Source organism: Lemur catta, chromosome 4, assembly GCF_020740605.2.
Source record: "Lemur catta isolate mLemCat1 chromosome 4, mLemCat1.pri, whole genome shotgun sequence".
Taxonomy (NCBI): Eukaryota; Metazoa; Chordata; class Mammalia; order Primates; family Lemuridae; genus Lemur; species Lemur catta.
In genome coordinates, this window is record NC_059131.1 from 22,152,591 (window position 1) to 22,176,772 (window position 24,182).

The following is a 24,182-nucleotide window of genomic DNA, read 5'->3' on the forward strand; positions in this document are numbered from 1 at the left end:
CCACCCGCATCCCCAGCCCCGCCGCCGACCCTGTGCGTCGGTGTCCAGTGGAAAAACCCTAGGTTGATACCACATCCTTTCTCCCACAAATAAAACGCTCCACGGATCTCAGGGCTGCAGACCAGCCCCCCGCAAGCCAACCCGCTCCCCGCGGGCTCTCGGTCCTCCAGCTCCACGTCCTCCGCACCTTCCCACCGCGTTTTAGCGGCGTTCGCGTCTCCGCACAGCTGGCAGGGATGGAAGGGACTTGCCTCTGCGGTGCTGCGGGCCAGGATTCCAGGGAGGGGCCTATTTTGGGGGGATTAGCGCTGAAGAGGGGTCCCGAAGTGTGGGCTGGGGGCGGCCAGTGGGTGCAAGAAAGTGCGCCGGCGCCAGGCGGTCAGGGTGGCGCCCTCCCCCGGCTCAGCTCGGCAGCCCAGAGGTCTCGTCCGGCGCGGGCCCCCGCCCCGCCCCCAGCCCACCTCCGCCGCCCCGGACCCCCCGGGCGTGCGCGGGCGGGGGCTGCGGACGCGGGCGGGCGTGCGGGCGGGAAGCGGCGCTGACTGCGAGCTCCTGCCGGGTGCGTGCGCGCGTGTGCGCGAGCCGCGGGCCGGGAGCCGCAGTGAGCCCAAGCCCTCGCGAGCCGAGCCCAGCGCCCCCGAGCCGCCGCCCGCGCTATCCTAGAGCGCCGAAGCCATTCATGAGTTTGGTGACGTTATTCCAGGAGTGGGCGAGGGAGGGCGGGGCCTCTCGGGGCCAAGCCCCGCCCCCGCCCCTATAAATACGGCTTCCCGGGCTCTTTGTGGGGCCAGGAGCTCGGTGGAGAGCGGGGAGCTCCGGCTTCTTTGCCGACGTCGCTGGCCGCGGGGCTGTCCCAAGAAGGCGGACGGCGAGCGCCCGTGTGCGCCCGTGTCATCCTCGCTCGGGACGCAGGGACCGTTTTTAAATCACAAGGGCGTGGGTCAGCCTCCCTAGGACTTCATGTCTGTATATTTCCCCATTCACTGGTGAGTACCCCGTGTCCGCGGCGGGCGGCCGTCTCGCTGCCGTGGCTGCGGGGATCGGGCGCCGACTCTTGCTGGCTCCGGGTGCGAGGACAGCCGGCGTCCCTGACCCCCCGCTGCCCGAGCCCGTACGGGAGTCAACGTCAAGGTTGCAAAGGTGGGGGTGGGGGGAGGTGGTGCTGAGAGCATCCAGACAAAGGAAGTGAACTCGGAGCCCTCACTTAAGTGACGAATGGAGGGCTTGTATGGGGGTTGGGGGAGCCAGGGGTCACGGCTGAATCCCCCCAGTGACACCCCCTATGCGGAGGGCTGCAGGAGGCGCGCGCCTTGCCTGGCGCTGGGGGCTCTTGCTCTCCCCGGCCCCTCCCCTTTTTCTTTTTGTTTGCATGCTGGTCTCGAGTCGAGGCCGGCTGCAGCGGGGCTGAGCTGGTGCAGCCGCGGCGTTTGCAGAGCTCCGGGGGGTGGAGGAAACACGCTCTCCCCACACGTAAACACAACCGAAGCCACAGGCAGCAGGGCACACGCTGCATCCTCTCGACCCCTGACCTCTCCACAGCCCCTACAGACCGACTCACCTAGGTGGGGCCCGGGGCTGGGAGGAGCCGCCCCAGCAGTGCCGGCTGGAAGGAGCCGGGCAGGGCGAGGGGCGGTGGGGATTTGTCCCCAGCGGCGGATCCCGGCCGAGAGGGATGCGGAGAGAGGCCTCTGGCTGCTGGGACTTGCTCTCGTTCCTTCCTGCGCTGGGTAGAGGAGGAGCGGCCGTGGCGGGGGATGGCGCTGGCGGCCCTGGAGCGCGCTCTCAGGTGCGGGTGTGAGGAGCTCGGCCCCGGGTCGGGCGCTGGCACCTGGCGAGGGGACAGCGGGGGCTCAAGCCTTGGCACGGTCCTGCCTGGCTCAGAAACCGGAAAGTTCGTGCTTCTCGCTTCAACTTTTCGGGACTGAGCTATAGCCCTGAGCGAGGACAGGGGGAAGAGCCTGGAGAGAGCCTTGTAGACAACCTTCTGTTTTGCTTTTTACAGTTCTGTCATTTAAAAGAAAATTCAGGGTCGCTCTGTGCATTTCTTTGGGAGTCCGGTGGCAGCCTTTTCATGACCTGGGAAGAAATGCCTTAGGAGGTCCTGGCTCCTGAGTCTAAAGGTGCCCACAAGCCCAGCATCTTCTCTTAGTCTCCCCTCCCCCATCCCAGCTTGGCTCAGTTTGGAGAGAAGACTGAACTTGCAGAACAAAGTAAAAAATCCTCCACACATAAGGCTTGTGTACCCGTCTCCGTCTGGGTGCCCTCCCCACCCTCCTGTGTGGTGTGTGAGCAGCCAGGTGCCTTATGGGTGAGGCTGTTGGAGGCTTTCTGCCTCTGGCTGCTCAAAATTTGCCAAGGTGGTTGTTAGGGCCCATCAGGAATATTATGAGAAATTACAGTTTAAGGTTATTTTATTGATTAGCACTTCACAGTTTGCAGCACTTTTTTACAGACATTAGCCCTTAACCTAACTGTGAGGTATGCATTATTAGCATCATAGTAACAGACAAACCGGGCACTTGTGGCTCAGAGAGGTTGTAGGACTTGTTCAAGATCCCACAGCTCTTGAGATCACACAGCTCGTGAGTGTCAGAGCAGAGACCAGAACCTATTGCTTCTCTTTCCAACTTCAGTGTCCTATCTTAACTATGTAGCAACCATAAAATGAAGAAGAGTCCTGCACCCCTGTTTCATTAGATATAGCCCCTGGAAAGCCTGTCCCACCCTTTTTCCCCCTCTTTTTAAACCATGTGCACAGGCATGATGGTGAGGGTATTGGGTGTTATGTAGCGGATGCCTAGATTTGGTATGTATGTGTATTTGGCATTATGTTCACAGGATCTTGTGTTTGCCCATAGCTTGTGCAAGGATAATGGAACATTTGTATCCTGCTTAGAGAGTACAAAGCACTTTCACATGTCAGCCATTGGTGGGCCAGCTTGGCCCCTCTGGAAATTTCCTTTGCAATCAGAGTCCGGTATCCTTAAGGCTTTTAATCCAGGGGATGTTTTTCAAGCTGTGAGTTTGCAGCTGCTGTGGCTGGGGCTAGAGAAGGGGCTTGGCTGACAGATGTGAAACTTGCAGCAGAGCTGACCCCTTGGGGCTTTAAGTGGGGCATTTTGCCAAAAGGAGCACCAGAGAGGCAGAGAGATTTAGGAAAGCAGCATGATTGGACTTTGTTTCCTTGAGGTTGACCTGTTATTGTTATTATGTAATAATAACATGCAGTTCCCCTTTGGAAAACTCAGGTAGGATTATTTTTATTCTTAGTTGGAGGGGTGAAGGGAGCCATGGTTGAATTGGTTTTAATATAGACAGATGGACTCTGTAACCTACTGTTTTGGTTTTCTCTAGTTCTGTCATTTAAAAGAAAATTCAGGGTTGCTCTGTGCCAGTGGGGAGTAGTGTACAAGAAAGAAGGGAAGAGGTTTGCTAGGGAGGCGCAGACAATGGGCTTTGTTGGTCGGGGTTTAGAGCCCTAGTGCTGAGGGCTTGCAAGGTACTTCCTCAGGGTGTGAGCTTGTTTTTCTGCAAGTTCTGTTTTGAACACCTTTCATCCTGTCTCCAGACAGTCCCCTGATCCCAGGGCAGCGAATGCGTGGAGAGCAGGAATGTGAAAATGCGTGTTTGTTGACTTTTGGTCTGGGTTTCTTGGCAGCCCTGACTATCTGAGATCAGCCGAGATGACTGAGGTGATGATGAGCACCCCATCCATGGAGGAGATTGGCCTCAACCCCCGAAAGGACGGCCTGTCCTATCAGGTGAGTTAAGTACTGGCTTCCCCCCAGACTCCTCAGAACCTGGTGGCTCTTACTGGGACTGGAGACAGATTTGGTTTTGCAGCCCACTGCCACTTGTAAGAGCTATGTGACCTCGGGAAAGTCCCCTAATGCCAGTGAGCCTCAGTTTCTTCATCTGTAAACTGGGGCAACAGTAGTCCTTATGCGATAGGATTGTGAAGATTCAACATAGTGAGAGGATGTGTGTAAGGCATTCCTAGTGCCTGGGACACAGAGGAGTCAGCAAGCATTAGCCATTGTTTCTAATTAGTCATCCTGGCTCTGTGTACTCTCCCATTCACAGCATCAAAGGAGGAAGTCACTTGTGCAGTCAATTCAGACCAGAACTTCCCTTCCCAACCATGCCTTGGGCATAGAGGCATTGCAGTGAGGGCTGGCTTCTGGGGCAGGGTGTTTTGGTGGGGGATAGCTGTGTCCAACGCTGCTTCTTTCTCAGGTTGACAGTTGATCTGCTGATTTAGAGTTAACGTTCAAACTACTTAGAGTGGAAGAGACGTTTCCCCAAAAGGGAAGCTATCTCAGGGATGCTATTGCTGGGCTCTAGCTTAGAGATCATCGTGTCTGCTGGATCCAAAATGCATAAGGACCACACAAAAGGACCAGAATGACCCCTCTGGACTCTCGTCCCAGCCCTCTTTCTGGCCTGCCTTGCTGTTTTTTCACTGCCCCGGGGCAGTGAAAAAACAGGAGCATGACAGATCACCTTCAGTTAGCTGTAGGGCAGAGAACTGGTTTGGGGTTTGCCAGGAGGGCTCCTAGGTAGTTGAATTGTGGGGAGGAAGGAGTCTGCTTTCAAGGGAAGACCTTGGGGTTAGGGTTAGGGTTAAGGTTAAAGCTGGGTAGGGTGGCTGGCCCAGGGAGGTCGAATGGGGTGTGGTGAGTCCATGCAACAGACATGAAGTGTGTGTGCCCGCTGCGGGCCAAGCCATTTACAGATGTCACCTTGCCCGCCCTCTGTCAGGTGGGAATGCTCACCCTGCCTCAGCTGAGGGAACCCCAGACCCTTGTTCTTCTGATGTATTGTCTGTCTGCATGGGGGGGGGGTTGGTTCTGGCTAGAGTCTAGACTTCTTACTCTGGCTGGTCAGTCCTCAGAACCATTCCAAGGGCATTTATTTTGTAAAGAAAGAAACAAATAGAAAGCCGAGGTGGGTGTGATGGGGGAAAAAGGACGAAAAAGAGCCAAGATGGAAGCTAAGATTGGGTGACGTAAGTTCAGACACTTGGGAGGTCCAAGGAGGCCCCGTTGTTTTGTGTCAATATAGTCAGGCCCTTTTGCTGACTGGAAATAAATGTGACATTAGCCTGAGGGGGGTCTGGGGTTGAAGGGGAGCACTCTTTCCTGGGTGGTTTTGTGCCCTCTCCCCCAGAGTGGGTCTGAGGAAGATAGTTGAGGGCCTCACATCCAGGTGGGAGGTATAGAAGTTTCCTGGCCCACCAGCTGGGGTGGTTTTGGATACCAGTTTCCAAGCCACTGAGTCAGACTGAATGTCTTTGTGGTTACAGGTGAGGTTTTCTTTCAGTTTTGGGTTTTAGATTTCCATCACAGAACCTTTCCAAACTCAGTCATCGTTCCGTCTTCTGTGTGCTTTGTGTGTTCTCTTTTTAAACACTTCTCAGCATAAAGGGACAGACCCCACAGGGCAGTTTTCTCAACCCTTGGAGTCCTTCAGGCCACTCTGCTGGGCCTGAGCGTTGGGGTGGGTGGGCAGGAGGCAGGGGCTGCCACGCCGTGAGGAAGGCTGGGTTGGCAGGAGGAGAGTGAAATCTCCTCTGGGCTCCTAAGATAGCTCAGTGCTGCCTGAGGAAAGGATCCTCCGATCTTCCCTTGTGGTGCTGGACTGAGGGCTCAGTTCTCGGAGCCCCTCAGGAAACCTGTCACTGATACCTAGGTGGGGACCACTGCCCAGTTCCAAAGTGTCTTACCTGGAACTTCAAAGCATTCTTGTCACAATTTTTCTGACTTCAGACAGGTCTCTCGATTGCCTGATGAAGAGAAAGGGGAGAGGTTGTGAGGAGAAAGGGGAGAGGTTGGAGCATTTAACCAAGCAGCATTTAGTGGGCGCTTTCTGTGTGCAACGTGCTGTGCTGGTCCAGGGCCTGTGTGAGCAACCAGCATGTACACAAACATCTGGAACACAGGCAGTGCGGTCAGCCCAGGTATGGGCGATACAGGAGCTGTGGTCAGTCTGGTATTGGCAGCAACGATGAGATCTGCCTGGCAGAATCTGAGAAGGGCTCGGAAGGGGAGATCAAACTGGAGCAGGGCTTTGAAAGAAAATGAGGACTCGGAGAGGGCAGCTTCATCTCTAAGGTAATTTTGTTGCACCTTCAGATACCCCTGGCTCACCTGTTTGTTCCAGGTGTGGGGCCCTGCGGCGAGTGGGTCTGATGATTGTCCTGTGACGCATAGTCTCGGGGCCCACTCAGCGCCAGGGCCATCCAATGAAACATGGTCCCACCACAGCTCTGGGGATTGGCGGGGACTGGCACTTGGCCGGAGCCCGTCGGCTGTGCACACTCGGCTCGGCTCAGAGCTGGGGGCGGGGGATCTCTGAGCTCTGTTCTTGGCGCTCCTCCTGAGGATAATAATAGTACGCGGCTTTTACCAAGATCTGCTTTTCTAAGGAACTGAGAGTGGGAAGGAGACATCAGTCCAGACTTGGCAGATGAAATAGAATCTCAGGCGTGTGATTTGACCTTGAAACAAAGTCATCAAATAAGTGGCATGTTGGACTTTGTCAGTCACTCCCCCGCTTTCCAGACGTACTGAGAATGAAGCCTTCCTGATTTCTCTGTACCAGATGTGACCTTTCTTTCAATGCCTATAGCATTTTGTACTTTCCAGAGATGCTGCGCTGGGCTTCGAGGATACGGGTCTTGGTTTGCCTTCTCGCTCAGGTACCTGAGGGCAGGGCAGGACCTGCTATCGTCTTTGTACCCCTGCCCAATCCAAGGTGCCTCCATGCTCGGCACCTTTGTGGGTCAGCTGCTAAGGGGACGGTGGTTGTTTCCCTGGAGCTGAGTCTCCTGGCTCTAAAGCTGCCACCTTCCCTTCTGCCTAAGCCTCTGTAAAGGGCCTGCTCGGCCCTGTCTGTCAAGGCCTCAGAGAGATGCCCTTTTTAGCCCCTGACAGATTCAGGTAAGCCCTATTGTCCTGGGGCAGTTAGTGCCATTTTGTGAGCGTGTATAAAAATCGACTAAACTGGTACCTTGTTTTGTGTTAACGTTCGTTTGGAGAGTTAGTCGCCCAGTAGGTGAAATCCATGTCTGCACATTCAGATGTGAATTGTGACACCCCATGGGGTGGGTGAGTAAACGATTACTAGAAAGTCTGAGCACATTTGGGCAGGCTGTGGGCGGCAGCCAGCTCACCAGCTGAATGGGAGGGTCTCCAGGAGGACGTGTTTGTCCCTGGCTCCTTCCCACACTGCGTCCTTGGGCCTCCCAGCATCCAGCCTGCAGGACAGGAACATCTACCCCGAAGCCTTCTTCCTCTCTCTAGTGCAGGGAAGCGAGTCAGTGGCTGCCTGGTGGAGCCTGCTCCTTCCTTCCTTGGCTCCAGGGACTCTGAGAATGTGGTGTTGTGATGCCTCTCGCACTGGGCCTCCTTCCACGCTGTGCCCGAGTTGGCCTGGGCTCATCTGAAGGAGGGTCCTGGGAGTTTGCCTGTGAGCACTGACGCCGCCGCAGCCCAAGGGCACTGGGATCCTGGCCTTGCTGTCTGACGTCCCCCAGCACAGCGTGCTGAGGCTTCTGCAGTTTCATTGCTGAGGTCTAGATATAGATGTAGCTCCTTGGTTTTCATTTAAAACTGCCTCTTCCAAAGCATCTGGACCGAGACCTGATCACTTTATCCTTCCCTAGGCTCTTAAAATTCCTCTCTAATCAGCACACGTCCCCTCCTGGCTGCCCTTTGTGTATCATTCTTGGTCACGTACTCTTGCCATCTGACATCCACCTGTCAGTCAGGCAAGCCTGGGCCTCTCAGGGAAACGAGGGGGGATGCTCCATGGCCAGGAGGAGTGATGTCTTCACACACGCGGGCCCCTGTGCCCTGTGCGTCCCCTCACTTTGCAGAGCGGAGAGCTCCCTGCAGCTGACCCTTTGTTCCCCAAGACAGGAGGGAGGGATATCCTGGCACTTTAGGAGGTGGGTGGCTGACCTTTCTTGCCTCAGACCCAGTATTCCCTCCTGCAGCTCGGCACTGAGGAGGGGTCTGCAGGGCCAGTGGGGACCCAGAACAGCCTCTCCAGGGACAGGATCTCCTGCCCCACAACAACGAACTCTTTCCTCCCCCTCCTCGCCACCGTTTATCAGAGGCAGCAGCTCGTCTCTCAAAGAACAGGCTCAGTCTGATCCCTAAGGCAGGCGCAGCTCAGGAATACTTTCTCTTTGCTCACGTCCACGCTGAGCCTCTGGCGATGAAAGCCTCCCGGGCCTGGCCTTGCTCTGCCTCTGCCTGCGTGGAACACACGTGTTGAAGTCAGTGTCGGGTTGTGGTTCCTGCCCAGCACCTCCACCACCTCCCACCCCTGCACCTGCTCACGAGGCCGTTCTGGACATCACATATCCATGACCTTTGACATTTGTCCCCTGCTCCTCACTACCCTGTCTCGTCCACTCCCAGCCGTAGTACTCCACATGTCCTCGAGAGTTTGGGAGATCCTGCTCATCAGCTGCATGCAAGTCCCATGGTCACCAGGAAACCATCTCTCAGGACAGCAGGCTTAAAAAGGCCTCGGGTGTCCCTGGAGAGATGTAAGAGCTGAATTCCAAAGCGCTTGGCAGGAGATGTCCAGTCACGGACATGACATGTTTCTGGAACTGCAGCATGTTTTCTCCCTGCTGGCCCTAGTCCCTCCGTGCGCCGCCCCCTTGGTAGGAATCATAATGTAGGGACGTAACTCAGGCAGCCAGGGCCACCTGTTAGAGAAGCAGAGAGAGCGTTTCTCCGAGGGGCACCCGGCCTGTGCCTGCACATTCCGCCTCTGAGTCATCATCCACCTTGTTCAGGTCCAGTCTACTTTGTATGAACATCCAGCACCTTCCCTCCTATGCTCAAAGCCTCGCCACGAATGTCACATTCACTACTTTGGGAGGCCCCTGGGCTCAGGCCTGCAGAGGGCTGGAATTACTCCCATGGGGGATTTCTCCCTTCCCCATCCACCCCGTGGTCACAACAGTGAGTCTGTAGCATGGCCAGGGCGAGAACAAGCCTTCCTCACTTTCCCAGCCAACGGGTTGCACACTAGGGCTATACAACCCGGCCTCCTCTCAAGGGGCCTGTGTTGGGCCTGACGCCTCTCTCTCCAAGTGGCTGTGTGTTCCTCACTCCGCAGAGCCGGGGGCTGTATCTCAGACTGCTCTTTGTTCCTCCAGGGCTGGGCACAGTGTCCTACAAATAGTTTCTTAACGAGCACTGAAAGACTGACTGACTGGCCCTTCCTCTCTCCCTTGCCTGCACTGAGCACTATCCCTTTACCTTGGCCGTCCCATGAAGTAGATTTTTACGGGATCAGCATTTTCTCTAAACAGACCCACTCTCCCATGTTGAAGAGAAAGGAGGATTGTACTCTTAGGGAAAGGGATGAGTTTGGGTGGCGAATCTTGTGACTATAGCCAAGAGCTATTCCTGGGTGTCTAGTGAATGTCCTAAAATGATCTTGCAGGGCTGAGTCCTGAAATAATCCTCAGCGGATATGAAGACAGGCCCTCATTCACGCAAGGCTTAGACTTGCTGGGGCTTCATGCCTGCCCAGTCCAGTAGCCACTGTGCCACCTCTGCCTGCCCTCCCCTCGCCACCTGCCCTTGCCTTGTCCCCAGGCCCACTCAGGAAAGATTCCTTACCAGTAAGCCGAATCCTGTGCCTGCTACTTTACTCCCTGGCTGGGCGAGGGCCCTGATTTATACAGATTCCACTTGAAAAAAACTTAAATGTGCCCAGAGTTTCTCCAAACCTTTATGAAGCTAGCATTTTGACTTCAAGGAAAGTCTAGGAGCCCCCCTCAGCCCCCTCCCTACTGGACTCAATTGCCCTACACTGTCAGGAGCTCATCTTAGATAAACTGTATAGAAGAGGCCCCCCGGCGCATAGCTGAAACTGCAAGGACTCCTTGCTCCTCGGCCAGATATTTCACTGGAGCCAAAGGGAAGGAAGGTCTGGATCTCTCACGTACAGTAGGATTGGCCTGAGCAAAGGGGGCATTCACAATCTTTAGTCCAGAGGTAGTTGGTCTCGAGGCCTGACTTTCTCCTAATTTGATGTGAGGTGGTTCCCAGACAGAATTTAAAATGTACCTCAAATTCATCTTCTGCCTTTACTTTGGAGAGTTTCAAGCCCTTGTCCAACCTGGATTTGAAGAGAGGCATCCTAGCTTTCCCAAATGCCTAAACACCTGCCCCAGACACAGCCCCACATGTAAGCTCTCGTTTAGTAGGTGGCCATTCGCCCACGATGTGTCAGCAGCACCGAGGTCAGCCCTGATCCCTGTGGACAGAGCTGGCGGTGACGTGACACTCACTCACGTTCACACTCACGCAACTGAAAGGCCAGACGGCAGAACGTTCATAGTGGTTGCTTTAAATCAGAGTGTTGTAATTATAGGACGTTTTTCCTTGCCTTTCCCCCTTTGTTCTTAATTTCCTATTTTCATTGAGAGAGTATGTATTTTATTATTTTTTTTCCTAATGGAAGCATTTTTTTTGTTTTATTTCAGCATATTATGGGGGTACAAAAGTTTAGGTTATGTATGTTGCCCATGCCTCCCCACTGCCCCCCAACCCCGAGTCAGAGTTTCAAGCGTGTGTATTTTATTATTTTTATACTTACTCTTCAAATTTTAAAAGTAACATATGCCCATTATGGAATTTTTATTTTCTTCTTTAAACTTTTTGTTTTCCAGTCACTATAGTCTCACCATGTATAAATCACAACTGTTGACATTATAGCATCTTTTGCCTTCTTTTCCACTGCACTTATATTTTTATGTAGCCAAGATCACATGTTGCTATGTGTTCTGAAGTTTTACTGAATAGCATCTAAGTCATCAGCATCAAGTCATTACAACTTATTTTAAAAATACTCTAAAACTGTCATTTTTAATAACTGTACTATATTATATCACAAAGGTAAAACATAATTTATTTTACCATTCTTCAATTGTTGGAATTTTTAGGCCACATGTTTTTTTCTCTTATAAATAACGTGATAATTTATATATAATTTTATATTTAAATACTTGCGCATAATTTTGTACAATTTGCTTAGAAAAGAGTCTTAGGAGTAGGATTTCTGAGTCAAAAGGCAAAAGTGTGAGTGTGTATATGTTCATGTTATCATTATAAAGGTAATATTTATTCTTTATAGAAATTTAGGAAAATATGGAGAGGTACAAAGAGGAAAAAAGTACTCATATTCCTATCATTGAAAGATTTTGGTATGTTTACTTTCAGTATTTTTCTGTGCATTTATATTTAAGAAATAAAATGGAGATAATATTGTATATTCTGTAGTGAATCCTTTTTCATTTACTACATCATGATTATGGTCTTGTCATTTGGTTTTCTTTGTAAAATTTTGTTTTATACCTCTTCTTATTGCTGAATATTTAGGTTGTGGCATATTTTGTTCTTTCAAAGAACACTGCTCTGAACATCATCTTACATAAGTCTCAGCACAGGTCTAATTTGTTTCCTTGGAATAAATTCCTGGAAGTAGAATTACTGATTTAAAGAGATGCAACATCATTAAAGCCTCTTGATTACATAGTACCTAAAAACCAGAAAACATAGATAAAAGAGTTTATCAAAATCCTAGCTTCTAGCATTGAAAGCTCTAGCAAATAGAATCTCAGGGGTAGGACATGTATAGAGATGAGATCATGGCAGAGCTTTGTGGATAGAGTCAGAATGGTGTTTGGTTATTTTAAAGTGTTTAGAAGATGCTGTACATCTTCCTGTAGTTTGTTAATTACTTATTTTGAACACAGTGATAACAAGTGATGATGTTTAAGTAACATTTTGCCAGCATTGCAAAATACCTGGTGACCATGTTCTTGTCCCATAGTAGGTACATGGACACACTCTCTGAATTACAAATGGATATGGGTTGGCGATTGCTCTACTTGTCTCCTTTATTCTATTAATGACATTGGAGCATCATGTGACCTTGAAGAAGACCAGTGAAATCTTATTGTTCTGGAGACCCACAAAGGTTGGCCAGATGCATGCTTAGTCCCCTGAACCATCTCGGTTTCCCTGGAACCTGGTCTGGCTTGTGGAATGCTCGTGATTGAGGAATATTGCTTCCCTGGAATTAAGGATGGGCTGAGGTCTTAGAAGTAGCTCTCAACGTAATGGAAGTCTTGGACCCAGTGCCCAAGAGCCATCTCCCCAGTAACTCTGCAAGGCTCTAGGTGCTTTGCAACATATAAACAGCCTAGGCCAGTGTTCCAGTAGGGTCCTCTGGTGGTTTACAAAGTTAATTTAGGCATCACACAGACAACTTTGAATATGTTAGTGCATTGTTATGTTTACTACCTATGGCATGTAATACTAGTTTTCCATTTATATAGTGATGGAGTTTCATTTTTAAACAAATGTGTTTCAAGCACATGAGTATAGGAAAACTATAACATGTACATGGATCCAACAGGAAGAACGAGGTGTACCAGGAGGTTGGCAAACAGTGGCTCACATGAGTGTGAAATTCCAAGCACAGTTTTTGTAGGGTCTCCAAGAATCACTGTTGTTATCATGAAGGAATTTTTTCTTTTCAGATGTTGAATGTATCCTCTTAGATGGGAGCATTCTTAAAGATAAGTTGATACCAAAATCTGATTTCTGTATTTTTTTGGTCATTTGCCCCCTTGGATGTGGCAGCTGAAGCATCAGGATCCTTCCTGGCAGTTTTCATTGGCACTGGAGTGTTAGAGATTTTCATGCCAAATTACTTCCTAATAATGTTTCTGTGTATATATACCACTTCACATTTTAACAGAACGTTAAAACGAGAAGACAGCTGCCCCTCAGGTTCACAGACACTCTCCAAGGGACATAACAGCAGGGAGGGTTTTTAGGAAATCCATTTCCACAATCTTCAGCCTCCTTCTCTGCTTTCCGCAAATTGCATTTCCTGAAGACAGGCTTCTCCAGGCTTTGCTACCTTTCTGTCAAGATTGCCCATCTCCCTCTTTTTAAGAGGAGAACCTGCTGCTCACCTTCCTGACTCTTCTAAGATGCCTTTTCCAGGATACAGAAACTACAGCCTGCCACAATGGCTCACGCCTATAATCCTAGCACTTTGGGAGGCCGAGACAGGAGGATTGCTTGAGGCCAGGAGTTCAAGACCAGCCTGGGCAATATAGTGAGACCTCTTCTCTACCAAAAAAAAAAAAAAAAAATCACAGAACAGATGCCTAAAAAAATAAAATAAATAAAAAAAAAAAAAACAAAAAAAAAACTATAGGGGCACCAAACAAATGAACCATTCAAAATGGAACTGGTCTGGGAAACCCCATAAATCTTACCCGTCTATCACAGTAAGAAAAAAATCCCATAAAAATTTACCTTTGTGTTTAATAATTACTTGTGATACATTCATTGATCAGTTATATACTAATAGCTACAATAAGTCAATCCATAATTTTTTTATTATAATAAAGCCTTAAGGTCACAGGACATTTTTAAATGTTAATTTACATACATAAGTACATCTTTTTATTGTACAGAACTATGAATAGGTAACGACTAAAAACTTTCCAACATAATATATTAACAAAAAATTCTATAGAGAGGTAGAATGGAAATATAGTTATATGTAGAGGAAAAAAATAAGATTTGACTTAAGAGCTTGTTCATGAGTTTTGTTTTGTTTCATTTTAGAGACAGGTCTCACTCTGTCACCCAGGCTAGAGTGCAGTGGCACGATCATAGCTCACTGTAACTCTGAACTCCTGGGCTCAAGTGATCCTCTCACCTTAGCCTTCTGAATAGCTAGGACTACAGGTGCACACCACCACGCCCAGCAAATGTTTAAATATTTTTTTTAGATATGGGGTCTCACTGTGTTGCCCAAGCAGGTGTCAAACTCCTGGGCTTGATCAGTCCTCCCGTCTCAGCCTCCCAAAGTGCTGGGATTACAGGCATGAGCCACTGTGCCCAATGTGAGTGTTTTAATAGGCAATGGTTGATATAAAATTGCTGTGGTATTTATAATCCATTGAGGACATTTAAAAGAGTGGTATAAAAGTTATATTTTAAAGTGTAAAAATGTATAATATATCTGGAATTTTACAACATGTGAAAGGAGACATAGTTCAAAATTCTTTTAGGGACTACACAGACAAAAAGTTTGGAAACCGTGGATACATACCCTCTGCTTGGAATCAAAGCTATGGCACTGTGGGATCTAAGAGTGGGAGGGCAGCTTTGAGATTGGTCCAGCTGCCTTGTTAACAGATGTCCTCACAGTAGCATGACATCGGGTCACCCAGGTATTCTTTGGACACTGCCAGTGACACAGAGCTCAGAATCCCTTAGCACAGAGGAATTATGGACTAAGAATCTGGATAACTGGTTTCTAATCTTGGCTTTGCTGCTGTCTGTGTCATCTCAGGTAACTCACATCACTTCTTGGGGCCTTGATTTCCCCATCTATAAGGGGCAGAATTAATCTCTATTATTGTGTGTGTTAGAAAGTTGGATAGTGAAGTGAAATTCTCCATCCTGATTTTAGATCTGCACCAGAGTTTACAGAATCTGTTCACTCTTCCCTATATCAGCCTTTTGGGTATTTGAAGGCACCTTTTATGTTCCTGTCAAATCTTTTCCAGTTTAAACTATATGCTATCTTTCTACCTTGACTTATGTGGTCATCTTCCTGAGGATATTATTTCTCTGGGCCAACAGTTATCAAAACTTTTGGTCTCAGTTCCTTTTATACTCTTAAAAATTATTCAGGATCACCCAAAGAGTTTTTGTTTATGCAGATTATGGTTTTTGATATTTACTGTTTCAGAAATTAAAACAAAATTTTCAACATTTTTACTTATTAATTCATTTTAAATAACAACAAAACCATTACACATTAATACAAAAAACATTTTTAAATAAAAAAAATATATTTTCCAAAACAGAAAGTTGAGTGAGAAGAGAGGTATTTTTGCAAGTATGTTTAATGTCTGGTTTAATAGAAGGTGGCTAGACTCTCATGTACGTCTCTAGTCAATCATTGTTGCAATATGTGTTGGTTGAAGTAAAGGAAGAAAATGTGGCCTATGCAGACATGGAAGTTAGAATAAGAAGAAGTATTTTCACAGCCTTTTCAGATGTTCGTTTGATACTTTACCAAAACTCTACAAGTGGTAGTTTCATAAATGTTAGTGGCAATGTGGTATCTGAAACCTTAGCAATGACCTTTTTGTATTCTTACATTAAAATTTATTAGTCTGTCTCACACTTCAAGTGAATCTTTTTGCCCATGTTTGGTTTTTGAGTGTATGCAATGCACTGATCATTTGGAAACTATAGCTTCACTGAGTTATGCAAATCTTCCAAATGTTGACACATTTCATTGCACAATATCAAAAAATCACATTTGTGAATATCTCCACTGGTCTCATCAGAAAGTCTTTAAGCATTAGGAAGATGTCAAGCTCATGGTAGCTGATACAAGTTTTCCAAAATTCTAATTTTCTCCTATTTTATCATTGGTGACAAATACTATCAGTCATTTTCCTTGAAGTGATAGGCTCCCTTTGTGCTTTTTTGAAAAAACACGTCTACTCAAATACCCAAGTTGGAATAACCGTAGTTTGTTGGTCACTCTTTCAAGCAGAAGTGGTGTTCCATGGAAAAAGTGGCTAGTTCAGCTGGCAGCTCAGTCACACGAGTGCTTTCCACGGGATGACCATTGTACTTCAGTAAGCAGCAGAAATGTCTTAGGCTGACTTTCCATTTCACACACTGAAACAACATGTATTTAGGAGTCAATATTTAACAAAAATTAATTATTACTCCTTCATTAAGGACATTAACTTCCTTTTTTTGTTTTCATTTTAATCATGTGAGGTGGTGAACAATATAATGACAAGTACAGTTTGCTGCCACTGCATTAATTCTTGCTAAAGTGCCAGCACTTTCACCGACTGTTCCTTTTTGTACCATTAGTACAAGTGTCAACACAGTAGAAAAGGCTAATGACAACTTAATAATATTATGAAAATATTTTACCTCCATGGACACTCCCTCCCTGAAAGGATCTTGGTGTTTGAGCCTGGAGAACATCTGCTTTCGACTGAGGAGAGAACAGTGGAGCCATCAGCTCCTCCGTATGGCTTCCCTGAGATACGTGTACTTCTAAGAATATGGCTCTGTTTGCTTCAGTTGTTATCATCAGTGCTGCAATTGTGATCAACTAAAATCTCAGACCTCTTTTATAGGAGCTACTATCAAGCAAGGCTTTTTGTTTGGGGGGATTTTTTTTTTAATTTGAAGAAAGACTGGTAATTAGCTGATGACCCCACTTTTGGGACAAGGTGAGTTGTCTTGGTAGTGTGCTGTAGAAGTGGTAGTGGCTGAAAGCCAAGCAAAGGCCCTGGGGCAGGGCTGCAAGGAAGTCCTTAGAGACTTGTTTCCATACAGGGATGGGCCTGGAAGCCACATGGTAGAGGTTAGGAAGGAACCTCCAGACAGGGAAGGGAAGGAAGGCTGTGGGGCCAGGCTAAATAGTCAAGATTTTTGTATCCAAAACAAAGAATGAGGGGATGGTTAGAAATGGCAGGTGGGTCAGTCCGAACTTTCTGAGAGAGAGAAGGTATGGCCATAGGACATTTGAGTGGTACCAGTAGAGGAGGATAGAGAGGAATCTGTCACACCCAGAAGCCTGGAGATGACTGAGGGGCCTGTCTTTTTTCAAGAGGCCTAATGACCATATGGTATAAGATTCGGGTAGTCATCTATGCCAGATAACTGCAGTCCTTTCTCACCGCCCCAGAGAACTTCGAGAAAATTCTCTAACATTCCAAAAGCCTCATCATTTTGCTGGGCTCAGAGTTTTCAGCAGCAATTAGTGGTAATTAATTGGAATTTGGAACTCCTGACTTGCAGGATGGGTGTGTGTTTGAGAGATGTTTATGAAAGATGGTGTTTATCCAGAGGATTTCCTTTTCTTTCAAGTTTCAAGGCTGGAGGCTTAAGCATCTTTGATCCAAAGGAAGGAGGTGCAGCAGTTGTCATAAAGCCCCAAAGCTCTGCTCAAGTCCTTTATAGGACTAGGGGCACCAAGGAAGGGCAGGACAGGGTAAGGGGCATATTCCATAGCCCCAGTCTGGAGGACATATGAGCGAGTTGAGAGTCTCAAAGATGAGTAGGGAGAGACTAGCCTCTGAGTGGAGCCTGGAGAATGTTCGTCCTCCCCTGAATCTAGTCGGCAGCCCCTTGCTCCTTTGCTGCAGTTCTTTCTTTTCTTACCAGCCGTATTTCACCACGAAACGCCAGTAAAATGCAGATAATATTAATAATGATAAAATGGCAGGAGGCAAGTATTTCAAAGACCTTATTCCTTGCCTTCACATATTGTCAGAGGGCAGAGTGCAGGGTGTATTTTTCACTTGGATTAGCTGCCGCTCATTCATTCACCCTTGGCAGAGCAGAATGCTGGTAGAGACCTACCCACTGTCATAAACCAGCCCCTCCTAGGAAGGAGTAAACACACCAGGCCGATTCGTTGTTGTTCTTCAGGAGAAATAAGAAATTCAGGCTTTGGGAAGCCGGGCGGGATGGGGAGGGGGGATCTGATTTGCCCAGGAGGCAGGCCCCTGGGATAAGCCGAGGCTGCAGGGCCCTGGTTGCAGGGCCTTCCACTGAATGAGCAGGATCTGGACAAGGCAATGGTTTCCATTCCCGCTGGCCTAACCCATGCCCTGGGGAAACAGAGGCACTGGGCGGGGAAGTGATGAAGTCTCTACCATTTCTCCAAAGAGCCTAGGATTGGTGAGCACAAGCCCAGGAGGTCTACACTTTTGCCCTGTCCCAAGCTACGGCTCCCCGGGACCCCAGTTTTGCATAAGAACCATCATTAGGAATCTAGGGTTCCCAGACCATGTTCACACATTCCTGTATTTGATCCTTCCCTAAGCCCTCCAAGATCAAAATGAGCATGAATCCAAATTTACAGATGAGTCGTGTGACCATCCCAACAACACTGTAGAGTGGAAGTGATGTCCCCATTTTGCTCATGAGGACACTAAGACTCAGAAAAGTTAAATGACTTGACCAAGGTCATAGAGATAATAAGAGACAGGGGCAGGGTAAAAACCAGATCTTTCAGATTCCTGGTCTGCCTGCGGGAATAGTGATTTTCCAGAGCAGGTTTGGGGTTGATGTGTTTTCGCTCTCTGCAAGTAGAGAGGATAGAGGCGTACGGCGTGGTTTTGTCCACAGTGCAGTAGGGAGCCAACCTGGTTATTATCTCAGGCTCTCTGCCCTCCCACCCTCCCTCCCCGCCCCGGACTCCTCTTTCCTCTGTTCCACCCCAGCACAGGGAGCAGGATGTCCAGGCTCCTGAGGTCTCAGCTTGCAGAGCTGGTAATTAGCCCTTTGTGTCCAGTTAACCACCTTTCATCTCCTCCACCTGCCGGTGTCCGCTTTCCCTATTAGCATCCCTCAGCTCTGCGCCGAGCTCTCCGCCCTCTTTGTGGCCAGCTCGGGTTGTTTGTCAGAGAGGATGGCTGAGGGATGCACACACACAGGGGAGGCGGCTCCAACCAGAATTGCTCACATTTTCCGTGCTAGGTGCCAGGCATCTCTCTCCTCTCCCTACCCCAGAGGCCGCCAGGTTTAGGTCACCTGGCTTAGAAGCAGACAGTTGATAGCTGGGCCCCCAAATTTGGGGCCTTTGGAGTCCTGGTGTTGCCTTTCAGTTCCCCTCTATGGGTGAAACGGGAGCTGCCTCGCCAGCCACTTTCACGCCTAAGCAAAAAGCCTGCTGGCTAATCCCTCATCTCCAGGAGCTCACCCGGAGCCCAGGATTCTCTGCTCCAAGGCCGCCTGTGTTGGTCGGTCAACCAAACGTCCTGAGTGTCCCTGGATGGTCCTGCTTTCATTGTGCTCATGCTTAATCATCTATCTAATGCAGCAGCCACTAGCCACATGTAACTTTAAAGTTCTATTAAATTGATGTTTATATTTTCTTGTATGACATAAATTTATATTAATAAAAATTAAATAAACTTTTAGCCACCATTCAAGTGCTCAACAGCCACATATGGCAATTGGCCACTGCACTGGACAGCAGACAGAGAACATTTCCATCATTGCAGAACGTTCTCTTGGACCACACTGATCTGCACGGCCAGAAACTCCAGTAGACTGGCATCCAAGCTACATCTCGGAGCGTTTCTTCCTCCTAGGTCAAGCTTCCTTGACCCTGCAAGTGAATCCATTTGAGTTCCCAAACGTTCTGTCGGGGCCGGTTGGGATTAGAGGCCACCTGGCAAAGGATGCCCCCGGAGAGGCATCTCCTATAAAATTCACCGTCACCAAGGTTGAATGCCGGCTATTGCTACACAGTTGGGGCATGCAGGACGTCCTTGATGTGTGTGATCCTGAGGACTTCATGCCATTGCAAAGGAGAGAACTTGGTGTCCCTTCATTTCATCCCAGCCATCAGCATTGGCAGCCTGCTGGTGTGACAGCTGGATGTGGAGTCCAGTGGTGGCAGGAGGGAGGAAGGTGCAGGGCTGCAGATGGATGCTCCTACACCTGCTGTGCCCTGGGGTGAGGGTGGGAAATGCCTCTGAGAGCCTTCCCCTCTTCCTCTCTGGCCCTCTAAGAGATGAGCTTTGCTGGAGAGGGGAGAAGAGAAAAAGTGGGGTTTTTTTTGTTTTTTTGTTTTTTGCATTTCTGCAGTCCAGAGAGAAGTCAAACTTTGGGTTAAGAGGTTTAACCAGAAACAGTTTCTTTTTGGAACAGGGGCAGTTCTTTATTTCCTGCCAGTCCCTGCAGGCAAACAGCATGCCAGGCTGGCCTGCCACCTCACCCCTACCTGTCATGTGCTTGGCAAGTCTGACTCGAGTCCTTTTTTCCACTGCCTTCCCCACCCCATCAAATTGCAGTTGCAACCTCTCATTTTTCTGCTGCCTAGATGATTAAAAAGCATGACTTAGTGGAAAAATGTTGACCTCCTTGGGGTCAGCCTCTTAAGCAGCTGTTGGAGATAAGATTGGCTGGCAAAATACTCAGCAATGCTTTGCAAGGCTTTCTTGTCTGTTTGTAAGGAAACAAGAAGCTGTTTGGTTCTGGGTGCTTTTTGTTTGTTTTTGGAGAGAGCCTCAATTTCCAGAGACACAAATTGGTATAATCTGATAATAAAATAGAATCTCTGATGGAAAAGTCAGATTATTAAAGTGATTTCTAAAAATTCAATTAAAAGGCTTTGTAAAAAAAAAAAATTTTTTTTTTTTTTTTTTTTTTAATGGTGCTTGCTTTTGCAATTCAGGGAGCAAAGTTCTCTGGCAGCTAAGCAGTATCAGAAGTTCAATGCTCATACTTCCCCCAAGGAATTAAAAGACTTAATTGTGCAGCTCTTGGTATGAACGGCATTGTTTGGAACTATTTTAATGACTGTGCTAGTATTACTGCCTCTTGCTTGGAGATCGGATACTCACTGTAGTCCTGTTGAAACTGTTCCAAAGAGGACGATACAATTTGAATTCAGCTTATGTCCTCAAAGCATTTTGTCATCTCTATATGTGCCAAGAACTTGTACCCATCGAGTGAGACAAAAAGGTCAATTCACTTCTTAAAAGGAGAAACTGAGGCACCTGGGGTTACACATCGATGCCAAGGACATAGTGAGCACCTGGGCTCCCGTGGCTTCACCTAGTGTGTCATCACATGAACACTTCACCTGGTGGATTTGGGTCCCAGTTCAGCCACCTCCTAGGTATGTGGCCGTGAGCAAGTCACATGCTCCGTCTGGGCTTCAGTTTTCTCATTTAAAACAGAGGTCACACCTATCCCCACTTATCCACGGGGAATCTGTTCCAAGACCCACAGTGGATGGCTGAAACCGCAGATAGCACCAAACCCTATATGTGCTGTTTTTTCCTATGTGTACATACCCATGGAGTTTAATTTATAAATTAGGCACAGTAAGATACTAACAATAATAATTGATAATAAAATAGAACAATTACAACAATATACCGTAATAAAAGTTCTGTGAGTGTGATCTCTCTCTCTCTCAAAATGTCTTACTGTACTGTACTCACCTATTTTCAGACCACGGTTGACTGCGGGTAACTGCAATCATGGATGGGGGACTGCTGTATACCACTACTTACTTCATAGGGTTATTGTGAAGACTGAGATTCTGCTCAGCAAAAAATGTCATCCATTGTCATCATCATCATTTAGACATTTTTTACCTCATTTTAGTGAAAGATCTAGTCCCAGCTCAAATAGGGTGAAACGAAATCCGATGCTTCAACTCCTCTCTTGCCCTCCTCCTCCTCCTCCTCCTGCTGGCCCTGCCCTGCTTGTGGTCCCCTTGCTCTTCCTTAGCTTGGGCCATCGTGGTTAGAGTTGGGGTTTCATTCTCCCAGGGGCAGCGTGGCCAGGGTGGGGAGGTCAGAGGGTAGAGGCGAGGGTGGGCTCTGTCCATCTCCTGTTGACAGCTCGCAGCACTGTCTTGGGTCCTGAAGGCTTAGAACGGCATCCAGACTGGGAAGCTCATCTTCTGGACCTGGCTGCCAGGTGGCGGTCATCCCTGGTGCCTGGGCGGGGCCCCAGCCATGGCTGGGCAGGCAAGGCCCAGAGTCTTGCTCACCCTCCCACAGGTGGTCAGTTTTCCATCTGTGAAATGGGGTGTCAACCCAGTGGCACCCCAGTTCATATTTCAAAGGGCACAGACTCTGAAAACCGCGGATCTAGGTTTGAATCCTGGCTCTGCCATTTGACCCAGAGTCCGGGGTCTTGCTGCTCCTAGGGTGGCGGTGAAACCTTAACAAGGTGATGTCTGAAAGAGCCCTGTGAACTGTAGCACGCTTCCCCCATTGGGGTTCCCCCAGCCCACACCCAAAGCTCGTGATTGGTGGGCACTGTGGGCCCTCATCCCCTGCCCCCCACCCCACGAGGAGCCCTAACTCCTCATGAGAAGTGAGGAAGGCCCCAAATAGCCACTCCCCGCTCTGCACATGTGAGCCGTGCACAGCACCATCCAAGGGCAGAACTGCAGGGCTGGCCACCGCGGGAAAAGAGCCTGGGTCGTGGTCCGCTCCCCGTGCCCTCCCGGACCCACAGGGCCCAGCCCCTCCCCACTCACTTTCCTCCTGCTGCCATTACCATACCTTTTATGAGCCTCGTTAAGTCTTTAATGATGCCTGGTTGTGCAGCTGGCTTAGGGCTTAATCCCTAGCAATAGGCCTTTATTGGATAAATGGCTAATAATCACTTGTCTGCAGGGATTGGGGCAGCTTCGCTGAGGCCCATGATCCCCGGGAGCCCCACGTGGTCTGTGACGTGGCCTTGGCCAGAGCAGCACTGCCTGGGGTTGGGGTGCAGTGGGACATGCACCCTCAGGGCACCACAGAAGGTGGAAGGCCTGAGCTCATAGGAGGGCATTTCTTCTCCCTGCTGGGAACGGAGGACACCTGTCTGTGGCTGTGGGCCTGTCTCCATCCGGACCAGGAGCAGGCAGCCCCCAGGATCTCTTCAAATGTGTCTCCACCTGCTCCAGGGTTTGCTTTCCTTTCTTTTGCTGGGAACAAACTGTGTGACCTTGAGCAAGTCTCCTGACCCCTCTGGGCCTCCGTTTCCACATCTATCAAATGGAGAGGTGGGAAGAGATGGCCTTGAAGGTGCTGAGTGTCGTGACTGTGTGAGTCCCAGCATCCCAGACAGAGGCTCCTCTGTCTGACTCTCGGGCGTGTCACTGAGGGCTGTGAATGGCAAGGGACCCAGCAGTCCTGAGGATTAAGTGCTTAAGCTGCTGGGCAAAGAATTGGGTCAGCTGGAGTCACAGGGCAGTGTGTGCAAAGGGAATCCACAGAACCAGGCTTGGCCCTTGATTTTATAGTCTGGCTTGGGGTTTCTGCCAGCTCTGGGCAGGACACACAGTAGGCATTAAAAAAACGAAGCCTCGTTGACAGGACTCTGGGAAGAGAAGGGGACTGTTCCAGGTGTAGAGTTGGGGAGAAGCCAGGAATTGCCCACAGGTGAAAAAGAGCCTTGGATTTTGTTCCCAGCCTGCCTGGGCGTGTGGGTGGGCCTTCAACTCGCAATTGGCTTTGACTTTATAGGTACCAAAGGCAGGCTGGCATTGGGGCCAGGGAGTCACACAGACCTGGGCTGGGATGTCATTCCACCCATCACTCATTTCCAGGCTGTCTGGTCTGGGACAACCAACACCCCCCCCTTGCCCCCCACCAGCCTTGTTGTATGCTTTGCATTGGTGTAAAATGCTTGCTGCAGAAAAAGACGAGATCTACTGTGGCTGCCATGATTTTGAATTCTTTTATCTGAAAATAAAACAAAACAGTACAAACAGAGTCTCACAAATGTTTAGACTCAGGGGCACTGCCCCAAAACTTGCAGCCTCAGAACTGAAATCAGAGTCTGACTGAGGGACAGTTTCCCATACTGCCCCAGAACTGACTGCCCTGGCTCCTGCCTTGCAGCCCACAGCGCTCCAAGAGCATAGCACCATTCCTGCCATGCGGCAGGTGCTCGGAATGCCACATGGGTGTGAAAAGAAGAAACTGATTTCTCTTCTCAAACATGTTCATGACCCGGTGCCTGCTCTGCTTTTGTTTCAGATCTTCCCCGACCCATCGGACTTCGACCGCTGCTGCAAACTGAAGGACCGCCTGCCCTCCATAGTGGTGGAACCCACAGAGGGCGAGGTGGAGAGTGGGGAGCTCCGGTGGCCCCCCGAGGAGTTCTTGGTCCAGGAGGATGAGCAAGACAACTGCGAAGAGACAGCGAAAGAAAACAAGGAGCAGTAGAGTCCCTGCGGACAGACCCCCGTGGGGTCACACCAGCCAGCATCTGTTCCTGAACTGTGTTTTTCCCATCATGGTGGAAGAAGAGAGTGAGCCACAGTAGTTCTGAAAATGTCAAACGAGGCTTCCGTTTTGCACCTGCAAATCACCGAGTTGGTTTTCTTTTCTTTGCTTGTCTTTTCTTGAAATCTGCCAAGCAGTGGAGCCCTCTGACGACTTGCAAGGCCTTCTGAGAAAGGGAGCTGCTTAGGGCCGGGGGTGGGGGCAGGGGAGAGGGTGATGTTTTTGAGATCTTTATCGGAACTCCAGCGGCCAGAGGTAGTGGTGGGATTCCAGTGGGCTCTGGGGCAGGGGGCATGGGGGAGGTACAAAGCCA

At 49.1% G+C, this 24,182-nt stretch overlaps 1 protein-coding gene across 1 annotated transcript; it reads left to right on the plus strand.

Annotated features, from left to right (window-relative positions):
- Window positions 1-716: 716 nt before the first annotated feature.
- On the plus strand, window positions 717-23,973 carry LBH (LBH regulator of WNT signaling pathway). Its single transcript, XM_045549327.1, has 3 exons — window positions 717-986; window positions 3,659-3,761; window positions 23,621-23,973. Exons 1-3 carry the CDS (start codon window positions 961-963, stop codon window positions 23,807-23,809), a joined length of 318 nt encoding a protein of 105 aa, XP_045405283.1. The 5' UTR covers window positions 717-960; the 3' UTR covers window positions 23,810-23,973.
- The last annotated feature ends 209 nt before the right edge of the window (window positions 23,974-24,182 follow it).